Genomic DNA, 18,670 nt, shown 5'->3' on the forward strand with positions numbered 1-18,670 from the left:
GTTAATTACTACTACAGTTTTACCATTTGCTTTTCCAAATGTTTCTTCACTTTTTTTACACTTTGTGTTGTCTTTCCTTTTTCTGGGCTTTCAAAGATACTGAACTACACCTATTTATGAACTACCACTTATCTTACCTTTTATTTAAGGCAGTAGTTTCAAGGGGATTTCTTAATCACCTTTTATTATTTGTGCTGATCTAAACTGAATCTCACAGATGGGTTCAGTACTAATAGATTGCTTACATGACTACACGCCCCTGAAAACTCTTCCATGTCCCTTTTTTCTGAAGTCTGATATTAACTCTTTTTACTATGTGAAGGGCACTGAACATGTGAAGAACTTAGAGGAAACGGGAGAATGTTGGCCCACCTGGCTCCTTAAATGCTAGTTTTGACTTTCTTTTTTTGAGGTTGTTGTGAACTTCAGCTTGAGAAGCTGCAGAGGAAGTTCTAGTTCAGTGTGATATCTCATGGAATGCTGCATTCTTCTAACATCCAACAATAAACTAGCTGTTAAAGTATAGTCAGTGGTCGTCATGTCTGTAAAATACTAATAGGTGATATACATTGGTTTGTCCTGATCATGGGACAGGAATATCTTCCAAGAAAAGGACTATTTTATTTGAGGGCTTTCATGTGTTTTAGGCTGTCGTTATCTGTGCCATTCAGCGTGTAGGGCAATTGTATTGGAGTTGGAGATTTGATAACCTTAAGTGCTTTCATCTTCCTTTCAGATACTCGCATCCACATCAATGACTGCCTACATGAAAAAATGCTAGAGTAGCTATTAACGAACCCTTAAACTAGCATGTTTACTAGATCAAATAACTTTTCAACACATACTATGTATTTATAGGCATCCTACCTTCTTTTCCTGTGCAGTGTTAGGAAATGTTAAGGTGTAGATTCCACTTGTTGTGAGTCCAGATTTGAAAGCTTCAGCACAGTCTTTGAAGCTGATTTGCTCCTCTTTAGCTATGAAGTTGTTCTTAGCTGCTAAAAATTCAATAAAGAGAGATAATTAAAATTTACTAACAGTCAGTTATGTAGTCAGTTCATAGCTTTGCAGTTCCAAGCATATGCCTGGTTCTGAAAGAAATGACAGATTAAGTTACTAATTATGCTTTACATTATATTTCTAAGACATTTTATTCCAAAACAAGCATGGTTGCTTGACAGGTAGAAAAGTGTTGATGCTAAGCAGAAACAACTTTGTAAGTACCGAATTAAAGCTTGGCACTTCAGGCCAAAGGAGTCCTGAAACATCCCTTCTGGAATTCATTTGTGTAAAAGATACACAATGTGTAAAAGATTTTAATATCACTAAGCCTTCTTGTTTTACAGAACATCTTTTTGTTCAGTTCTTTATTAATTATAAAGGTTGGAATTTCCTGACATTTAGCCTGCTGACTGATATTTCATATTTGACCCTTCAGAGGTTGGTTTTGTGTATTTTCCATTTTAACCTAACAAACACAGCCAGTTAGTACAAAGCTCTAGTTGCTATATAAGTATGTGCATGTATTATAGTTGTTTAATATTCTGCTCTCTTTGGCTCACTTATTCATTATTTACCTGTTTTCATGTTTTGCCTTAAATACAAAAATAACACGTTCAGTGTTTTAATTGCTTTTCCACACTCCATTGTTTGTAAACTGTCTTAGAAGCTTTCCCTGCTAATTTTGTCTTTTTGGCAAACATTCATTATTTTTTCCACTCTGGCTTTAATGGTGGCCTAGCCAACATGACTTTGACTTGTTTACTTATTTGTGCAGTAGCACAGCAGATAACATCAGCAGATAACATGTACAGCTTTGCTAATTGTATTTAAGGGAATTGTGCCAGTTATTAACACACATACAGAAAAAAAAAAAAAAAAAACTTGGGATTTCACTTTGTTTAGAAAATCTGCAACATCGTAATACTGAGGACTTTTTAAAGTGAGGACTTAAAGGACTTTATTTTTTAAAATGAGTGCTTTCAAACACCCTTTTCCTTTTCTGATCCAGCTAGAGTAATGCAATACAGTCCATTAATACCGCTTTTTAAGTTGTAATAACTATTTAAGAAATTTCCTAGTATTTAATTTTAAATTCCTTTTTTTAGAGGTTGCTTGTGGATTTCTGGCTCAGATAGCTTTAAAGACAAGGCTCTTTTATATAGCACATCTCTAACTTCTAAATTTGTCAGAGTTCCATATTGGACATGAAGACACACTGGATATTTCAAGATAAGAAATTTGTTCATATGTTTAACATTTATCCATAACTTTCAGAAACCTTTTGTGGTTTTAATGGAGGATGTGAAACTGCATAAATGTGGAATCTATGCTTTCCTTCAGGACTGCCAAGCATATAAGGAGTGAGATTATTGCCTGTAAAATTTGTTACGCTGAGTGATTTTTAGATAAGTAGAGAAGATTTGCTTTAAGCCTGGAGGTTTACTACTCAGGTCTGGTTCTTTCTGTAGTCTGGGGCATATGTAGGTGCTACCGCCAGTGCCTTTAATTTTGCCTTTAATAGCCATTATAAATTGTCCTTTCTTTGATCAATTCTATGTACATTGAACAGTGAGAGGTGGCAAAACCAGTATTTGTGAGCCAGGAATAAAGGCTTTCAAGCCTGTATCATGCGTTCTAACTTAGGTATGTGGTCAAGAGAAAGTGCACTGCCAGATGAATGAATGCTAGGTGAGATGAATGATATATGGTGTTGCTGTAGTTTGCTGAACTACTGGAGAGCTGAGTAGGTGTAAGGATATAAATCACAGAAGATGAGCAAGATTATGAAAACAAACCACGTAAATGTTTGTTGTTGTTGTTGTTTTTTCCCCAGATGAACAAGTCAGTTAACTCAGATGCAGAATTTAAGGCAAAAAAAATACAGTTTTTGGGAAACGGAAGTATGAAAAAGTGGTAATTAAACTGAGTTTCTATTGTACACAAGCTAGGGAAGGTCACTCATATGATATATGTGTTGACTTACAGTTTGGTGTAGATATCATAGTAAGTAAGTTATGAACAGTCTCCATCAAATCATGTTGCTGTTTTTGCAGAACAGAGTTGTTTACTGTAGCTGTAACTAACTGTTTTTCTAGTTCTTCTATAATGGAATTCTGTCTGGCTACTAGGACTTGAAGCTGATCTTTTTCGTCTTTTATTGACTTCAGCTGAAGTGTGTGCTTGTCTTCCATCTCAAGAACTCTTTTTTCTAGAAAGCTAAATAAAAGATTACAGTTAGGACCTCAGGAAACAATTCTGAGCTGATGTGAAGAGCATTAAGCCTATTGCAGGTATACTTCAATTTATTATAGAACTAATTAGAATCATAGAATTGTAGAATCACAAGGTTGGAAACGACCGGTAAGATCATCTAGTCCAACCATCTCCTCATTACCATTGCTACCACAAACTAAACCTTGATTAGTTCATAAATAAGCAATATTATCTAGTACAGTTGTATCATAAGTTTTTGAAGTGCATCAGCTGGGTCTTAATTCAACATTAGGAAATGAAAGATATTGTTTAGTCCTGAAAAAAGGATAGTAGTTGTAGTAGTACATGAAGAATCAGTATAAAATGATTGTAGATCCAAAGTAACTGTTGGTTGCGAGTACAAAGTGTCTTGCCTAATCTCTGAGAGAATGGTATTCATAATAGTGAAGGACTGCATGTTTTTATCTTATTAAAAGTCAAAAATAAGTTAAAAATGAACCTTTAAACTTTTCAAATGTCACGTATTACAGTCATTGTTATATTTATATAAAAATACATTAAAATATGTAATTAGAAAAATATATTTAAACTGTCTGTTAGACAATATATGTTCTTTATAATATGCAACATATATAATATGTATTATAGTGTTAAGACCTGGAAGAATGCAAATATTCTTTATTCGTCTCCAGAGTGGGAGGTGGCCTGAATGGGTGATTAGGTGGAAAGTTATTGCATCGGTTCTGGTGCAGACAGAGCTAACTTTAAAAGATGCACAGCCAGCCATGTGAAATTTGCCCAATGGACAATATAGTGTCTAACTAGGTTGTCTAATGGACACTCAGGACAACATGGAAAATGTGTATCATGGGGCAAACCTTTAAAAAGTATTTCTCTGGTAATAAACTAATGAAATAGGTTATAATTAGGGCTTCTACAATCTGTTTTTCTCTTTTCTTCTCCTCTTTGCACAGCAGAGGTGTTTGAGGCCAAGAAGTAAACTGACTCAGGGAGTTAACATGATTGAAAATTCATCTGCTTGTCTAGGTGAGGATAACCACCAGTACTCTTGTCTTAGTAAAAGCATTTCTGATTCTTAGATCAGCTTCAATTGTCACAAAATTAGGCTTTCAATTCTAAGGACAATTCTTGAATTGTGATACAATTGTCATTTAATGAAATATGCATTTTTTTTCCCCTCTGGAACATAACCACAAATTTTTTCTTCAAGTACTTTGTATGAAAGTAGAATTGTAACCGAAACAAGTAAATTTACTAAAGTTAATGTTCCTCCCATAACAGAAAGCTGATGCGGTTGCATAGAAGAGTAGTATAAAAATAAGTATTTAACTGAGAAATGAGAATTGACAAATTTAATCAGCATTTTGCAATTTCTAAAAACGAAATTTGAAAAATGTCACAATTTTAGTAAAAAATTAAAATTTGAACATTGAAGTTTAAAAAAAAAATCAACACAATAAATATAGTTCTAAAACCAGTAAAAGCACACAAGCACTTCTAAAAGTACATGAAGAATAGCATTTTATCAAATTGATAGGCTGCTTACCTGTTTTTTTCTTGTAATTTAGTTATCTCGTTGGTCTGAACAGAAATCTGTCTTTCTAATTTATTTGTTGAAAGGGAATGTTCCAAGAGCTGAAGTTCAAGTCTGGTTGTCTGGTTTAGTACCTAAATAAAATACATAAAAGTATTTGAAAATCAAGATACATCTTTTAAACCAATTGTAATTTCTTTATATTGTGAAGTCGTGTGTAAACTTATACTGCAAAAGTCATTTTCTGATAATTAAATTTAGGCACAAATGATCTCAGAATTAGAATGAAGAAGAATACATGAGTTTCCATAATTTTGTTGTTCCACTACCAGTTATCAATAGTGTTTCAGTAATATGCTGCATTTCTGACCGATGATTTAGAGTTACTGTTTACATTAGTTTTACTGTTATACCTTCCCTTCTGTTATAATGCTCTTGTTTCATTACTGGAACTATTATGGTTGTTAATAAAAAAATAAGAAGAGTTGTTTTCTTCACCTATTGTAGAAAGAAAGCACTTTGCGTATCTCTCACTAGTGGAAATCTTGGCCCAGCTCTCTAAAACCATTAGTTCACCCTTAGCTATTTTCCTCAATCCCAAATTATATTTTAAAGTGTTTAGCACGTGGCTACATTTGTCAACAAATTCCTTGCATTTTAATATCACCTTTTGTATATGGATTATTTACTGTCTACGTTTATTTGTCTCCAAACGAAGAAATTAGGAAACATGGAAAGTGCTTCTGTTTTGTACTGGACTGCACTACTTTGAGGCATGTTTTCTAGAAATACTTTCTCATTGTTTTAGAACGGCTTTTTTAATTTAGTAGAATTTGGCTTTCATTGGCAGGAAGAATTGATTAGTCATGTCCTTCATGTTAAAGTGTCACTCAGGACATGATTTCACAATTAACTGTAACTGAAAATTATTGCCAAAAAAGTGTCCTTGAGAGAGCAATTGTTCGGTTAATTTCCTTATGTTGTTAATTAAGACCTTCACCCAGCCACCAGTAATTCCAAGCAGAAAAGGAAAGTCAGTGATGATTTTCTTCCTCTAAGCAGAAAATAACTGAATAATTTCCATCAAGTCATTACTGTGAATAAATACGTTCTCTCAATGTGTGCAAAATACTGGGCTGCCTAGTACAGTTAGAAAGTTGAATCCACATCTGTGAACTATGAACTGTCCATTTATCAAAGAATTCACAAATGCTCATGTTAGGTTTAATAGTATATTTGTATTCCCGGGATGAACTCTACAGATAGTAAAATGCCTGGCAAGGATTTTAGGTTTTATGCATTAGTAACGTAATATAGTATGTGAACACATTATGGTCACTTGCCTGGGGATTACACACACTTAATTTTCCTACCATGTCAGCAAAATTACAAATACATACCATCCTACATTGATTAGATTTGTCCTTATCTTAAAAAGTAGAACATATTAAAAACTTGCATTCTATTTCACGCAATGTCTTATTGTAGTTAGTACTTCTCAGTTAAAGATAAATCTTTCAATTTTTTTGTTGTTTGAAATTGTTTCGAGATTAACATACTGTAGGCAAGTTTACTTGAATATAGTTTTCCAGTAGCTGCCACCTAATTATTTTTTTTTCTTAATTCGTCTCTGTTTGGTTGGTTCATCACTCTGTTAAACAAGAGCAGTATAATGCATTGTGCTGGGAATGATCTGTAAATGATCTGTTCCTTCATTCATAGCATCTGTGAAAACACTCTTTAAAAAATTACATTTTCATTGATAAGAATTTTTTTTAAACACAAACAAAAATTCAAACAAAACAGTTTAGTAAATAGAACAAAGGCAAAATGGGAGGGAACCCTGTTTGCTAAGATCTGGCGGGGAGAGGTGAAAACTGAAGAGCTATACAAGAGTAGTATAAAAGCATACTGTTACCAAAGTGTATGCTTGAACCTACTGTAGTATTTTAAAAAACATTTTCTTTGAAGATGGATGTAACAATTGTCTTCTTTGACAATCTTCAAATCCTCCCATAATAGAAGTCTTTCATGTTACCAAATATTTATGTTTTCTTCAGATGAGTAGAGGTGTTGATAATCATAGAAAATCCCATGTTGAATGGGACCCACAAGGATTGTTGTGTCCAACTCCTGGCATGGTGAATGAGCAGAAGAAATATTTTCCAAGTTTAATGAAAAGAGATGCCACGAGGTTTAAGGTTAGAGCATTTTTGGAAAAAAGAAAAAAAGAAGTATGGCTACATGAATGGGTTGCTGTTATAGAACAAATACACAAAAAATCAGTTTTATCACCAGCAAGTTTAAGGAAGATGCATTTCTTACAGATTTCCCTCCAGCTCCCTGCTCGTGTCAGTGCTGACTCTGCAACTGCACAAAAGTTTCCTGGAACAGGTTGCCCAAGGAGGTTGTGGATGCCCCATCCCTGGTGGCATTCAAGGCCAGGCTGGATGTGGCTCTGGGCAGCCTGGTCTGGTGGATGGTGACACTGCACATAGCAGGGGGGTTGAAACTCGATGATCACTGTGGTCCTTTTCCACCCAGCCCATTCTATGATTCTGTGATTCTTGAGCCGTGGGCTTTTTCCAGCTACCTGGACAACAACATCACCAACTCCACATGTATCTCTCTCAGAGATGAATATATTCTTCCTAATTGCTGTTAGCATACAGGAAAAGAAGTAGCTGATGTACAGGGGCTTGCACTGGGAAAACAAGGACCTTTTATTGGAGAGTGATTGTGATTTTCAAAGTATCAGAAAAGAATGTTAGAATGGTGCTGAGATTCCTTAGGCACAGTCGCAAGCCCAGAGTTTGGCAATAACCAAAAATACCCAGTAACAATTACCTGTTAGTCCAGACAATTTAACTGCAGTGGTAATGCTCAAACACAACACAGCATTTCCACATGTACAGACAAACAGGTATCCACACAGGATACTTTCATTTTTACATAATGATTGACTTTTAATTGATGAACTGCATGATGTAACACTAAACTGCGTTAAGTGTGATTACAGGCGTTTGGGAAGCAGAAGCATTTTTAGGTTGAAATTCTTTACTTACTTGTGCTTCAACATCTGTTAATTTGCGGGTCTGCTCAGCTGTTTGATTTAGTAAGTTTGTGCCTATTTCAATCATTACTGCAGTCTGGTTCTGCACTGCAGTTTGCTGGATCTCTACCATTTCTTTCTTCATACTGTCTTGGATGTAATTCTCAAGCTACATGGGAAAGGAAAAAAAGAAGATAGTTGCATTCTTTAAATGTTGGAAGGGGGGTGGGTAGTACAGTAAGCCCGCTGTCTGCCTTGCTAAACAAATTTGTTTTTTTGCCCTTGTCTGTTTTCCACTTCTGCAAAGCTTCCCAACATTAAGCTCTGTCAGAGGAAGGGCAAAGATGACAAGGAATGTGTGGCCATCTATTTTCTAAAGGCAGGAACACAGATTTGCTGGAGGTAGATAGAACTCAGCGGTGAGAATGCTTGCAGACACTGGGAACTTCTTCTATGGTAGTGCTCCCACCATTGTAACCACCAGAGTGGCTTCACCAGCTTTGGCAGCGATGGGAATTTTTTAGAAGACAAAAGCTTAGCAGTTTAGTCATCTTCCTGTATCCAGACTCAAATATTTTCAAGAGCATTTTTCATCACACGACTTGATGTCAGAGAAGGGGTCGAATGTCATTTAACACTGATGTGCGTATTTTTATCAGAGAAACTTTCAAATAAAGACATGAAACAGTAGGAAAACCCATAAATACTTTAAATACTTATTATTTTGGAATGCAAAAACTGTTTAAAATACTTGATTCCAAAGTTATTTCAATGACTAAACTAATGAGGCTTTTTTGGTAGTCACTTTATAGCGGAATATGCTACTTTCAAAGAAAGCAAGGAGAAAATTCAGTTAGCATTTCATGAAATTTTTCTTTCCATACATCCTGGATTATCCAAAGCAGTATGATTTTTCTCCATGCTTCTTTAAAATCATATTCTTGATAACTCTGCAAATACTTCATAATACATTCATGAGTCAGTTGCTTATCTTTAAACTCTGTTAAAAATCATTACTGTTGACAGGAAATTTCTAGAATTAAGCTTCTACCTGAAATATCAGTGATTTCTACTGCTACACCGTTCAGAATTATGAGCCTAAATTACTTCTCTTTGTAAGGAGTTAGGTTTCAGCACTAAGAAATAGATTCTTTTTCACTGTCCTTCTAGTTAGCTTTTCCAAATTATAGGTTAAAACTGTTTCATACCTAGTGCTTCAGTGATGTATTTTCAGAATCTAGTGAATGTTTTTTTTTTAAAGTGTTGGGAAATCTGAATCTACATGCATATGCCTATATTTGAAGTCAAGTCTTTCAAAAGAAAAAGCAAAAGAAACGAAACCTTGCTGGTAAAAATGAGTAATTTTTAACAGACAAATCCACCAAAAACGGATGTTTCCGTTGCTACTGCAGAAATCACAAAATATCCTTTCAAAATGTGGGAATTGTAAATCTGTGCAAGAGAAATTAAAAAATAATAATTTCTGACAAGATATGGGATATGTAAAAAAGCTTAAAAAAATAGTTGAACTTAACAGTACTTTAAGCAAGCAGAAGTATTTCAAAACAGTAATTTTAAAAATCCTGTTTGCTGAAGGGTCTTTATTTTTTATTTTTTATTTTTTACCTATTCTTTAGTGCTTCTGGGGGAAAGTCAATATAATACAACTAGTAGACAAGTTGCAAAGTGATCCTTGCATGCACTGCTGTGAACCATAATTGCTTAATACAAGACTGAATAATGAATTTGGCTTTCTAGTGTCCTGGTATGGATTTTGTTGTCTGTGCATTACGTTGCATGAGTTCTTTGAGGAGGGAAGGTGATAGGGAAGATTGATTTGAGTTTGGGGGAACTGAGAGAAATGGACTCCATTTTGAACTCCTTTTTCTGTGCTCTCCTTAAAATGAGCCAGCTTGATAGCTTTCCCGTATCCATTATTTATGAAATAAATACTGCTCTTGTTGATTATTTCTTGGAGCTATACAAATACTAGATCTTTAAGCAAACCTTTTGATAGTATAGTTAGTGAATACTGAGTTCTTTCCTTTGCATTTTAATACAACTAAAAATTTTACTTTGGATGCTGTTGTACTGACAAAAATAAGTACCTAAAGACTGAGAGTTTGCAGCTTTTGCTCCTCAGGGAAGACACATAAGTAAGATCGCTCCAACACAACAAGAGAACGTGCTGAACTACAAAGAAGATGCTAGTAAATAATAAATAGCTAGCATGTATGCTTTGTTTAAAATCAACATTACTTTGTTTTTGTCTAATGTGACCAGACGTTTAAAACACTATTTGTTTGTTCACTCCACTCTTTGAACTCTGGTGATCTGGAACGCACAACAGAAATTTCTGACTTGGCACAAGCTTTGACCCGTATCTGTTAAAATGCTGCTGTATTTACCACCCAGCTATACTTCAAGAATTAAGTAGCTAGCATTTTAAAAATAGCTTTTAGGAAACACTAGGTGTTCTTTTTATGACAAGATTTTTGAAGGCTAGAAGTCAGCATACAGTCAGTTGATTTGGAGCATGATAATTTGATGAGGGGATCTTCAGTTTTCATCATATTATGGCAATTCAAATTCTTCCTTATTCTCCTGTTACTCTTAGATATTCCTCATTTTCAAAAGCTTCCCTGCCAGGGATGCATCTAGTTTGATCAAACATGGTAGAATTTTAAACTTTACTACAGTTGATTATAGTGATAATTTCAATAGTAAAGCAAAACAATATTTAGTGCAACGTAGTCCAAGGAGATGTGCAAGAATATGAAGGCTTTTAGATAAAAATATATAATTCTTCACCAAAGTTAGATGGTGCTTCATAAAGACTGAGAACAATTAATGTGTCTTCTCTGAAGGGGCTGCAGACATGGGGATTAAACAGTCTGAGTCATGATTAACTTTAGAAACGGAAACTGCAAAGTTGAACATCATTATGGGCATCTTGGAAAAGACTTTTACTCTAAATGCACTTCTGTTAAAAGAAAATGAAGGAAAATCTCCAAAATCAGAATGCGTTTGATTTGCTTCAATACAACATGCATTTCCAATATTAAAAAGTGTTGAAAATATAGTTTTTCATTTAGGAAAAAAAAAAAGCCCACAATAGAAATAAAGGAAACAATAAATAGTTCAACAGAGTTATCAAGAGCTTTGATTCTTTTCCACTTCAGTAAAAGGAATAAATTATTTCAATAGGTAATTGTGAACATTAAACCTTGTTCTTGAAGGTTGGTTTCCTGTTCACTACAGGCAGAGATCAAAATGAGAATCTGAGCAAGGTTGTATCTTCAAATAGGGTTACAGAATTGCAAGACTTCTTTGAAAATGTTATCACTGAGTTATTCCAAAACCTACGAGAAAATGAGTTAATTCTGGGCTTAAAGGTAAGGTAAACAAGTGAAGGTAGGCTTAGGCAATTCCCTAGCTAAAGCTCAGAGCTGTAAGGTTGTTCTGATTACAGTACACAAAACCTGTGATTACAGTTTTAGGCATCTGGCAGTTCTGGTTGCAAGATTTTAAAGCCTTTGTCAGTGTGCTTGCATCTTTACAAAGTTTTGTTTAGGTACACAGATCTACATCTTTGTATTTGCCACGTATCTAAACACTGCCATCTGCTTTTTCCGAGTATTATATCTTGAATGTGATGCATTCTAAACCATTGAAGTATCATTCTCATGGCTAAAGCTTAGCAGTTTGTCTTCAAATCTGTTTTCAAACTGAAAAATATTAAATAGACAACTTAGGGAATATGGTATCAGTGCTTACTTGAAAATATGAAATATGAACATCAAAAGAGATTTATTTTAAAATTGGTGGCCAGGTTCATTATCTGGCTCATTTATTCTAAATTAAAGCAACATGAAACATCAAAGTTATATGGATTAACTAATTGTTTTTTTCCCCTGAAAGTCCTACAAGGCATAACTTCATAAACCCCTTCTGTTCTTTCCTTTGTATTCCCTCCTTTCTTAATTTTATGCATCTCTGAATATACACATCATGGAAGTCTCTTCTCTTGACCCTGAATGGGTGTATGCACCCATCTCTATTGATTTATAATCCATTCCTCTTCTTCATACAATGTTGAAATGCAGAAATAGAAAATGTTTACACTTACACTTCTTTTTGGTTTTGTTAGGGGCTGTTTTTATTTATTTGCTTTGGTGGCAGGTGCTTACTTTCATCTTCCAATACGAATACAATAATTACCAGGGGGATCATGTCCCACTGATCTGAGCAAGAGCAGTACATATTCTTGTTGCATACTCTCAGAATGGGAGGCCGTTGTATTTTCTTGCAAATGAGTGGAAGAATATTGCAATATATGCTCTAGTTAAGGCAGCTGTGGCTGAATTTCACCACTAACACTGAGGAATTGCAGATATTTTGAAAGACAGCAGTTCTTTGTGACAAACGTCTTTGTAGAGTGCTCTTTATCAGCTCCTGTCAAGGAGTCTGCTTCCTTTATGAGCAGTAGTGTGGTCAGAATTCCTGAATGAGAGAGAATGGCTTGGGTCATTGACAAGAAGGAAGGGGATAAGAATGAAATGTTTCAGCTCCTATCCAACAGTTCAGGAGCATGGCAGTTTGGTTTGCACCATATGTCTGTCTTCTACAGTATTTTCCTTCAATTTGAAAGGTGCACTAGGAATTATTTGCCAGAGTTCTCCTTTGCTGCGTGACTCTTTATGAAAAGATAATTGTTAATCTCTTCTTAATTCAGTGAAGTCTAAGGCTTTAAAGTTAATATGTTAACCTTCATTGCACGATGGTTACTTTGTAGTAAATGTCAAAACCTAACAGCTGACTCTTAATGATGTATCTTGCTTCAGAAAATCCATAAATACTGCCAAAAAAAAAAAGAAAAAAAAAAAAAAGAAAGAGGAGAGAGGGAGAGGAATATTAATCAGTACCTAATCTGAAAGAAAGAATTGCTTGTTTGTTGAGATTCAAAGTGTAGTCATTGCAGAGAATGTGGTGTTGTCACATGGTGAAGTGACCAAGGGATGGAGCCCATGTAAATCGTCCATATTTGTTGGTGGTGTGGTGACGCTTGTTAATTTGGTGTGGGGAATTCTTTTTGCTCACGCAAGTGAAACTTGTGAAAATTATGTAACAAATATATATTTCAGTGATAATTCTTAGCTTTTCAGCAGTTCTTCAATGGATTTGGTTTAATGAAACATTTTAAATGCTTTGTTAAGGCTTTGGCACGTATTCTTGAAAAAAGTAAATATAAAAAATGAAAGCACAGAGGGAGAAAAAGCATGTCTTTAAAAATATGCTTTAAGTGGAAAAGCAGCTGGGAAATAAAAAAATGTATTTAAGGTTTGAAATATTTTTGGAGAGACAAAATTCTCTAAGGATATCAGTTTGGGGTTGTTTTGCTTCAGGACTTCAGATCATATGAAATCTTAAAATTTGCTTAAAATTCTTCACTAACCTGCCAAAAGATGTATTGGAGCACATTCCAAAAAATTATTCTAATAGTCAAGATTGTCTGTCTTATTTTTTTTATAAGCTTTAAATTGTCAGGAAAGAAAAGACAACATGTGGAGTATGTGTTAGCAAAAATTTGTGTTTGAACTATTAGGAGAGGTAATATTTGTTTGTAAAGGAGATGAGTTTGCCAATTCTCATTTAAATGAAAAGCCTTCCTGATTGCTGTTATGTAGTTTGTGTCTACATTACAGAATGATTTTCCAAAGAATCAGTAAATTATTTGTACATTTTGTGGACACTTAATCTTTTTTTCATTTAAATTTATAAATGAGGTCTTGGTTTTGCTCTTTGCTGCCAAATGATTAGTCTATACAAATAAAATTTTTATGTTCTTGGCAGAAATTACAGCTATATTCCTTTTCTATACGTATATATTCCTTTCCTAAACATTACTCCATATTTATGGAAGAAATAGTACTGGCTGCTTCCTTTACATTATGGAATTTGTCTGTTACTGGCACAAATGGTCTTTCCATATAACGTTTGGTGATTTCTTTTTAATGTTTATAATCCAATTCTGTCAACTATAGAATTTATTCTCAGAAAGACTGATAGTATTAATCATGGCTTTCTACCCCGCGCTGCGTCCACTGGGAGGAGTAGGTAGATGGCTGGAGCAGCACGATCATTTGCATAACGTTCATTAGAATCTATCAAGATCTTTTTTCCTTGTATAAAATGTGGTTTACTAAATCAAGTAATTTACTAATTTGAGAGACATCATCTGTAAATTTGAGAAAGTTCCAAAAGCATGTGTATGGGAACTGCTGAGTTACCTCAGGTGATCAACCAGAGGTTCAAGCTGTGACTCAGCAGTTCCCATACAGCATGTTTTTAGGTTTTCTCGCAACCTGTCTACTGAAATCTGAAGATCATCTTGATTTTTTTGTAATGTATTCTTTCTAATACCATACCTGCTATTAGAAATATCAAAGAGGTCAAAATTTATCTGAAGTCATACCTCAATAGCTTTGTATTTAAATCAGCAAAATCTTGCCTGAAAAATACCTTTAGTCACATAAACCCAGCGACCGCTAAGTGTAATGTATGAAGCTCAGCTGCATTTGATGGAGTTCATTCTGTCTAAGAGGTGACTGCTGGCCAAAGCCTCCATGCTCCAAACACATATTCCTTGCTTTTCCTTGAAGTGGCTCTCATTTACGTCACTGGACTATTTGACTAAGCCTGCATACACTAACCTAAGGAAAAAATGGGAGGATAAGGGGACAATGAGCAATTATAGGAGACCATTTTTAAGTTTGCATTGAGGCTACAATGTTTGACATATATTCAGGTGTCAAAAGCTTTCGTTATTTGTGTTGCATCCCTACTAAAAATGTCCCGTTCTTTCACAACTGATCGTGTGAATTTAGACCAACTTAAATCTTAACTAAATTAGCTCTTTGATTACCTGTAGACATCGTGTGGAGATTTTGTACCCTATGATATTGCATTTATATACAAAACTGAGCAAGATGGAAAATAAACTTAAAGCAACCGTAAGTTTTGCTTGGTTCTAATGCCAAGGCAAAATAAGGAAAACATTGATAAATCTCATCAATTCTTTTTTGAATACTTTTTCAAAATACGGACAAGACTTTCCTACTTCTCATATTCCAAATGCCATGAGTATCCGTAACCCAGCTGTGCTTGGTCTTGGCTGCCTGTCCTTGTTTCAGAGTAGTTTGGATTCTGGCTGTGTCTGACTTCTTCATGAGGGATCTGAAACAGAATCTAGCCCATAATTTGAAACCTTTGTTTTTTTTCTATCTTTGTAAATATGCAACTGACATTTTGTAGAAGCTCATCCATGTATCCTTAAATTTCTGATTCACGTCACATATTTACATATATAAAGACCTAAAATGCAATTTTCTTGAACGTGTTTTAACAGACTTTGCTTTCAATTAAATAAAATATCAAGTAGATAAATTGTTTATCTGTAGTATAGTTGAAATCTGCATTTGGAAAGATTTTCTGGGGAAAGACATTCTGGATTGTATTGAAAATAGGTAACAGTAAAATGTAAAGTACTTTTCTAAAAATAAATTAGTATCATTAATTATGCAAACACAGCAGTTTCATCATAGCAGCTCATAGAGGCAATATGAAGCCACACATTCTGCTTAATGTGTATATATGTAATTAATGCAGCACAATATTGCCAGGTTCTTTATCTATGCTTATATTTATCTTTTGCACATGACTGCAATATATTATAAAAATTCCAGTTTTGCAGACAATTTTAATCTCTTTAAACTAGCTTTCATACTTGTTTTCAAAATCCATCAGTGCTGCTACTGCTTAAAGTTAGGAAGAGAGGGAAAAAAAAAAGAGGAACCACTATGCCTTTTAACACTCATCTTGATAGACTTAAGAAAAAATATTTTAAAAGGCATTGCATCAATCCACATCAATCAGACCTTCAGCCATTTTAAATTAGCTTTTATTAAATAAAATGACACATTTTTCTAAGTTTTCTAAGTCAGTTCTCAATTTCAGTAGCCTCTCACTTTTGAGAAAAACGGTACCCTACAGAAGAAAAAAGTGATCGCGTCTGGAAAATGGACATTTCTTTTCCTTCTCTAGAGCAGGAAGTCCCTAAGGACTATTTGCTGTTTCTCAGGGGAGGGAAAACAAAAATCTTTTGGGAATGTATATGGGAATGCTTGAGATGTCTCTTTGGTATTAGCTTTTTACATGCTCCATTGAGCATGTCAGCCTCTCCAGACCTCCAGCTAAGATTTTTCTCTTATCTCATTTTCCTGTCAGCAGACAGAAGGTGAAAGTAACATCATAAATGAATACTAGCTGAAAGTGAGCTGTGATTTATTAGAAAAAAAAAAAAAAAACAACCTAAAACTGTGTAAATAAAATACGAAAGATTTGAATGCTAACTGTTAGAAAAGAAAGTACGTTATATGCAGAGATGATTCTGTTAATGCCATTTGTGGACTATGTTTATTAACTTAATCAGATGCAAGAGTATATCTTATATAGGGTAAGATGTTTATTAAGCATTTATAATTTCTATCAAAGGGAAAAAATTCAAACTTTCATTGGGAATAATTACTTGAATAAGAAATAAATATTACGTTAATATAGCATGAAACAAAATGCATGAAGTGCCTCTATTGTCTGCACAAATATCGATAAAGAATTACTTTCACTATGAATTCTTGACTGAAAGTTTTTTGTACCTAACAGTGAAGGGTATTACAGCATCATCATACTTTCTACTACATATTTTGAACTAACCACAACAGTCACAATTAAAATCATGACCTGGAAAAAGAAAAATAGTAACCAGGGAAAGGGAATAGGCATTGAGATCTCAAGCTATCCCGACTGTAAACTTAGAATCATAGAATATCCTGAGTTGAAAGGGATGCATAAGGATCATTGAGTCCAACTTTTTTGAAGTTGAGCTCCCAGGACTCCACACCCTGGCCTTGCTTTGCACAAGTGATGTCTCACTACTGCTCTCCCAGCTGTACATTTGTTTTCAGGTTTGTCGCTTGGAGGATGACATTATGTGCTTTGTACTACCAGTGAAGCATACATGTTCTATGGCACCTAGATAAGCATTTTGTACGAGACGTAAATAAAATCTCAAACATTGCGAATTCAAAAAATGCTGCTAATATGTATTCATCTTGACAAATCTTTAAATAATCTGAGTTTCAGTACAGATAAAGAGATAATTTTGAAGTGAAATTTAACAACAGTGTCTTCAGACCTAAGCTCAACTATTTGGTGATTAACCACTCTCGTTAAGAGTAACAGATTAAGGCAGTAATCTAAGATTCTGAATCACTGTTTTTCAAGATCACAACTAAATGATATTTCTTTTAGAAATCAGGGAAGGAATTCATAAAGTTCCCATTAGTCTAAAAATAAAGAAGAAATAAATAAATAGTCTGAGTCATGAATGGCATTTTGCCGAAGTTCAGTAGCACTGAAGCCAGGAAGGCATGAAGCCAGTGATGCTTCTGCCATTCACTGAAATGAGTATAAATATTCCTTATTATGTGTAACAAGCCACAACAATTCAGGAACAAGATTCCTTATTTACTAACCACTTAAGAAATACTGCCAACCCATACTAAATTTTTAAGTACTGAGTTATAGCACTGAACTATAATTTCACAAATGGAATAGTCAAACTTTTGAGAGAAAGCCATGCAAGTTTTCAGCTGCATGTTGTACTTGCATGGTACTCTCAGTGAAACAAGACTTTCCAGACTGGTGTAAAGATGTGATTCTAGATTAAAAAATATACATTTGGGTAAACACAGGTGCTATCCCAGACCTAAAGTAATGCTTTCTTATTTTTGTATTTTTTTCCATTCCATCAAACCACAGGCAGCAGAAAATACTTTCTGTATGGTATGCTGAAGAGAGTACTTAGAATATATTTTTTTTATGAAAGGCAAGAGCTATGTAGCTTTAAGTGTTTTAGAAGTTTTGTATCTGGTACAGAGTTTCCTTAATAAGAAACTACTTTTTCTCTCAATTTACAATATCAAGTGAAGCTTATTAAGAATTCCTCTTTCAACAAAACAGCTTATTTTACAGAAGAGCTCATGGTGTGATACAGCAGTTTTCTGAGGAAACATGAAACAAATTCCTCTTCTTCAAACTATGCTACTGGGGAAGTGAAAGAGAGCTAGGCATTCACAGCTCATTCTCAGTGTTGCTTTCTAGGGAAGCAGTCATCTTGCATTCCACTTCCAACCAGGAGGAAGAATGATTCGGAGTTCAAGGATCAAACTAGTTAGGAAGCTATGGAATACAATGAGTCCCTTTTGTAAGCTATAAAACTGGGTGTCTCCTTTTCCAAACAGAACACCTTTCAGCATGAAAAATCATTAGATTTTTTTTTTAATTGCAGAGATAGAGGAAACTGAAAGCACTTTGAGAAGCTTTTAGACTTTGTGGTATTTTGAATGCCAAATAAAGTTTAAGGAGGTTTTAGAAGGTTTTCTGAAGAAGCTTTGATAATGCTAGTAAGAGAAAATCATTCATTTGAGCTGAAGACACGCCAGTTTTTGAGTGTTCCAGACTTCAAGATCAGCTGCTAACTTCAGTTTTGAAGAACTCAATTTCCCTACAAAGAATTCACAGACTGATTTTCCTGTACATTTCCAAAAAGAGAAAACCTTTATCTCACATGGTTCCTTTTGTAAGCCATTATGCATCTCTGAGACAGGACAAAGGAACAAAAAAGTCTCCCTTTCCATTGCTTCTATTGCTAATATGCTACATGGTCAGGGAATGGTGCTGTATCTGAAAAGTTACTAAAATTTCATCCTAAGCCTGCAAATTCCTTG

At 34.5% G+C, this 18,670-nt stretch overlaps 2 protein-coding genes across 9 annotated transcripts in view; one reads left to right on the top strand and one right to left on the bottom strand.

Moving 5' to 3' along the window:
• The window catches only part of MCPH1 (microcephalin 1), a 121,229-nt gene that overhangs the window by 56,399 nt on the left and 46,160 nt on the right, over nucleotides 1-18,670 (top strand). The window lies entirely within an intron of this gene.
• The window catches only part of ANGPT2 (angiopoietin 2), a 42,701-nt gene that overhangs the window by 12,351 nt on the left and 11,680 nt on the right, over nucleotides 1-18,670 (bottom strand). The window contains exons 2-5 of one of the 2 annotated variants that reach the window (XM_042823428.1): nucleotides 7,837-7,992; nucleotides 4,784-4,905; nucleotides 2,987-3,219; nucleotides 868-998 (exon numbers count right to left, since the gene is read on the bottom strand). In XM_042823428.1, the coding sequence (XP_042679362.1) occupies nucleotides 868-998; nucleotides 2,987-3,219; nucleotides 4,784-4,905; nucleotides 7,837-7,992 (642 nt within the window). The remainder of the gene's footprint in view (nucleotides 1-867; nucleotides 999-2,986; nucleotides 3,220-4,783; nucleotides 4,906-7,836; nucleotides 7,993-18,670) is intronic. The other variant, XM_042823438.1, reaches the window with a different exon arrangement.

Source organism: Centrocercus urophasianus, unplaced genomic scaffold, assembly GCF_019232065.1.
Source record: "Centrocercus urophasianus isolate 14NV4802_14NV808 unplaced genomic scaffold, USGS_Curo_1.0 seq_10, whole genome shotgun sequence".
Classification (NCBI taxonomy): domain Eukaryota; kingdom Metazoa; phylum Chordata; class Aves; order Galliformes; family Phasianidae; genus Centrocercus; species Centrocercus urophasianus.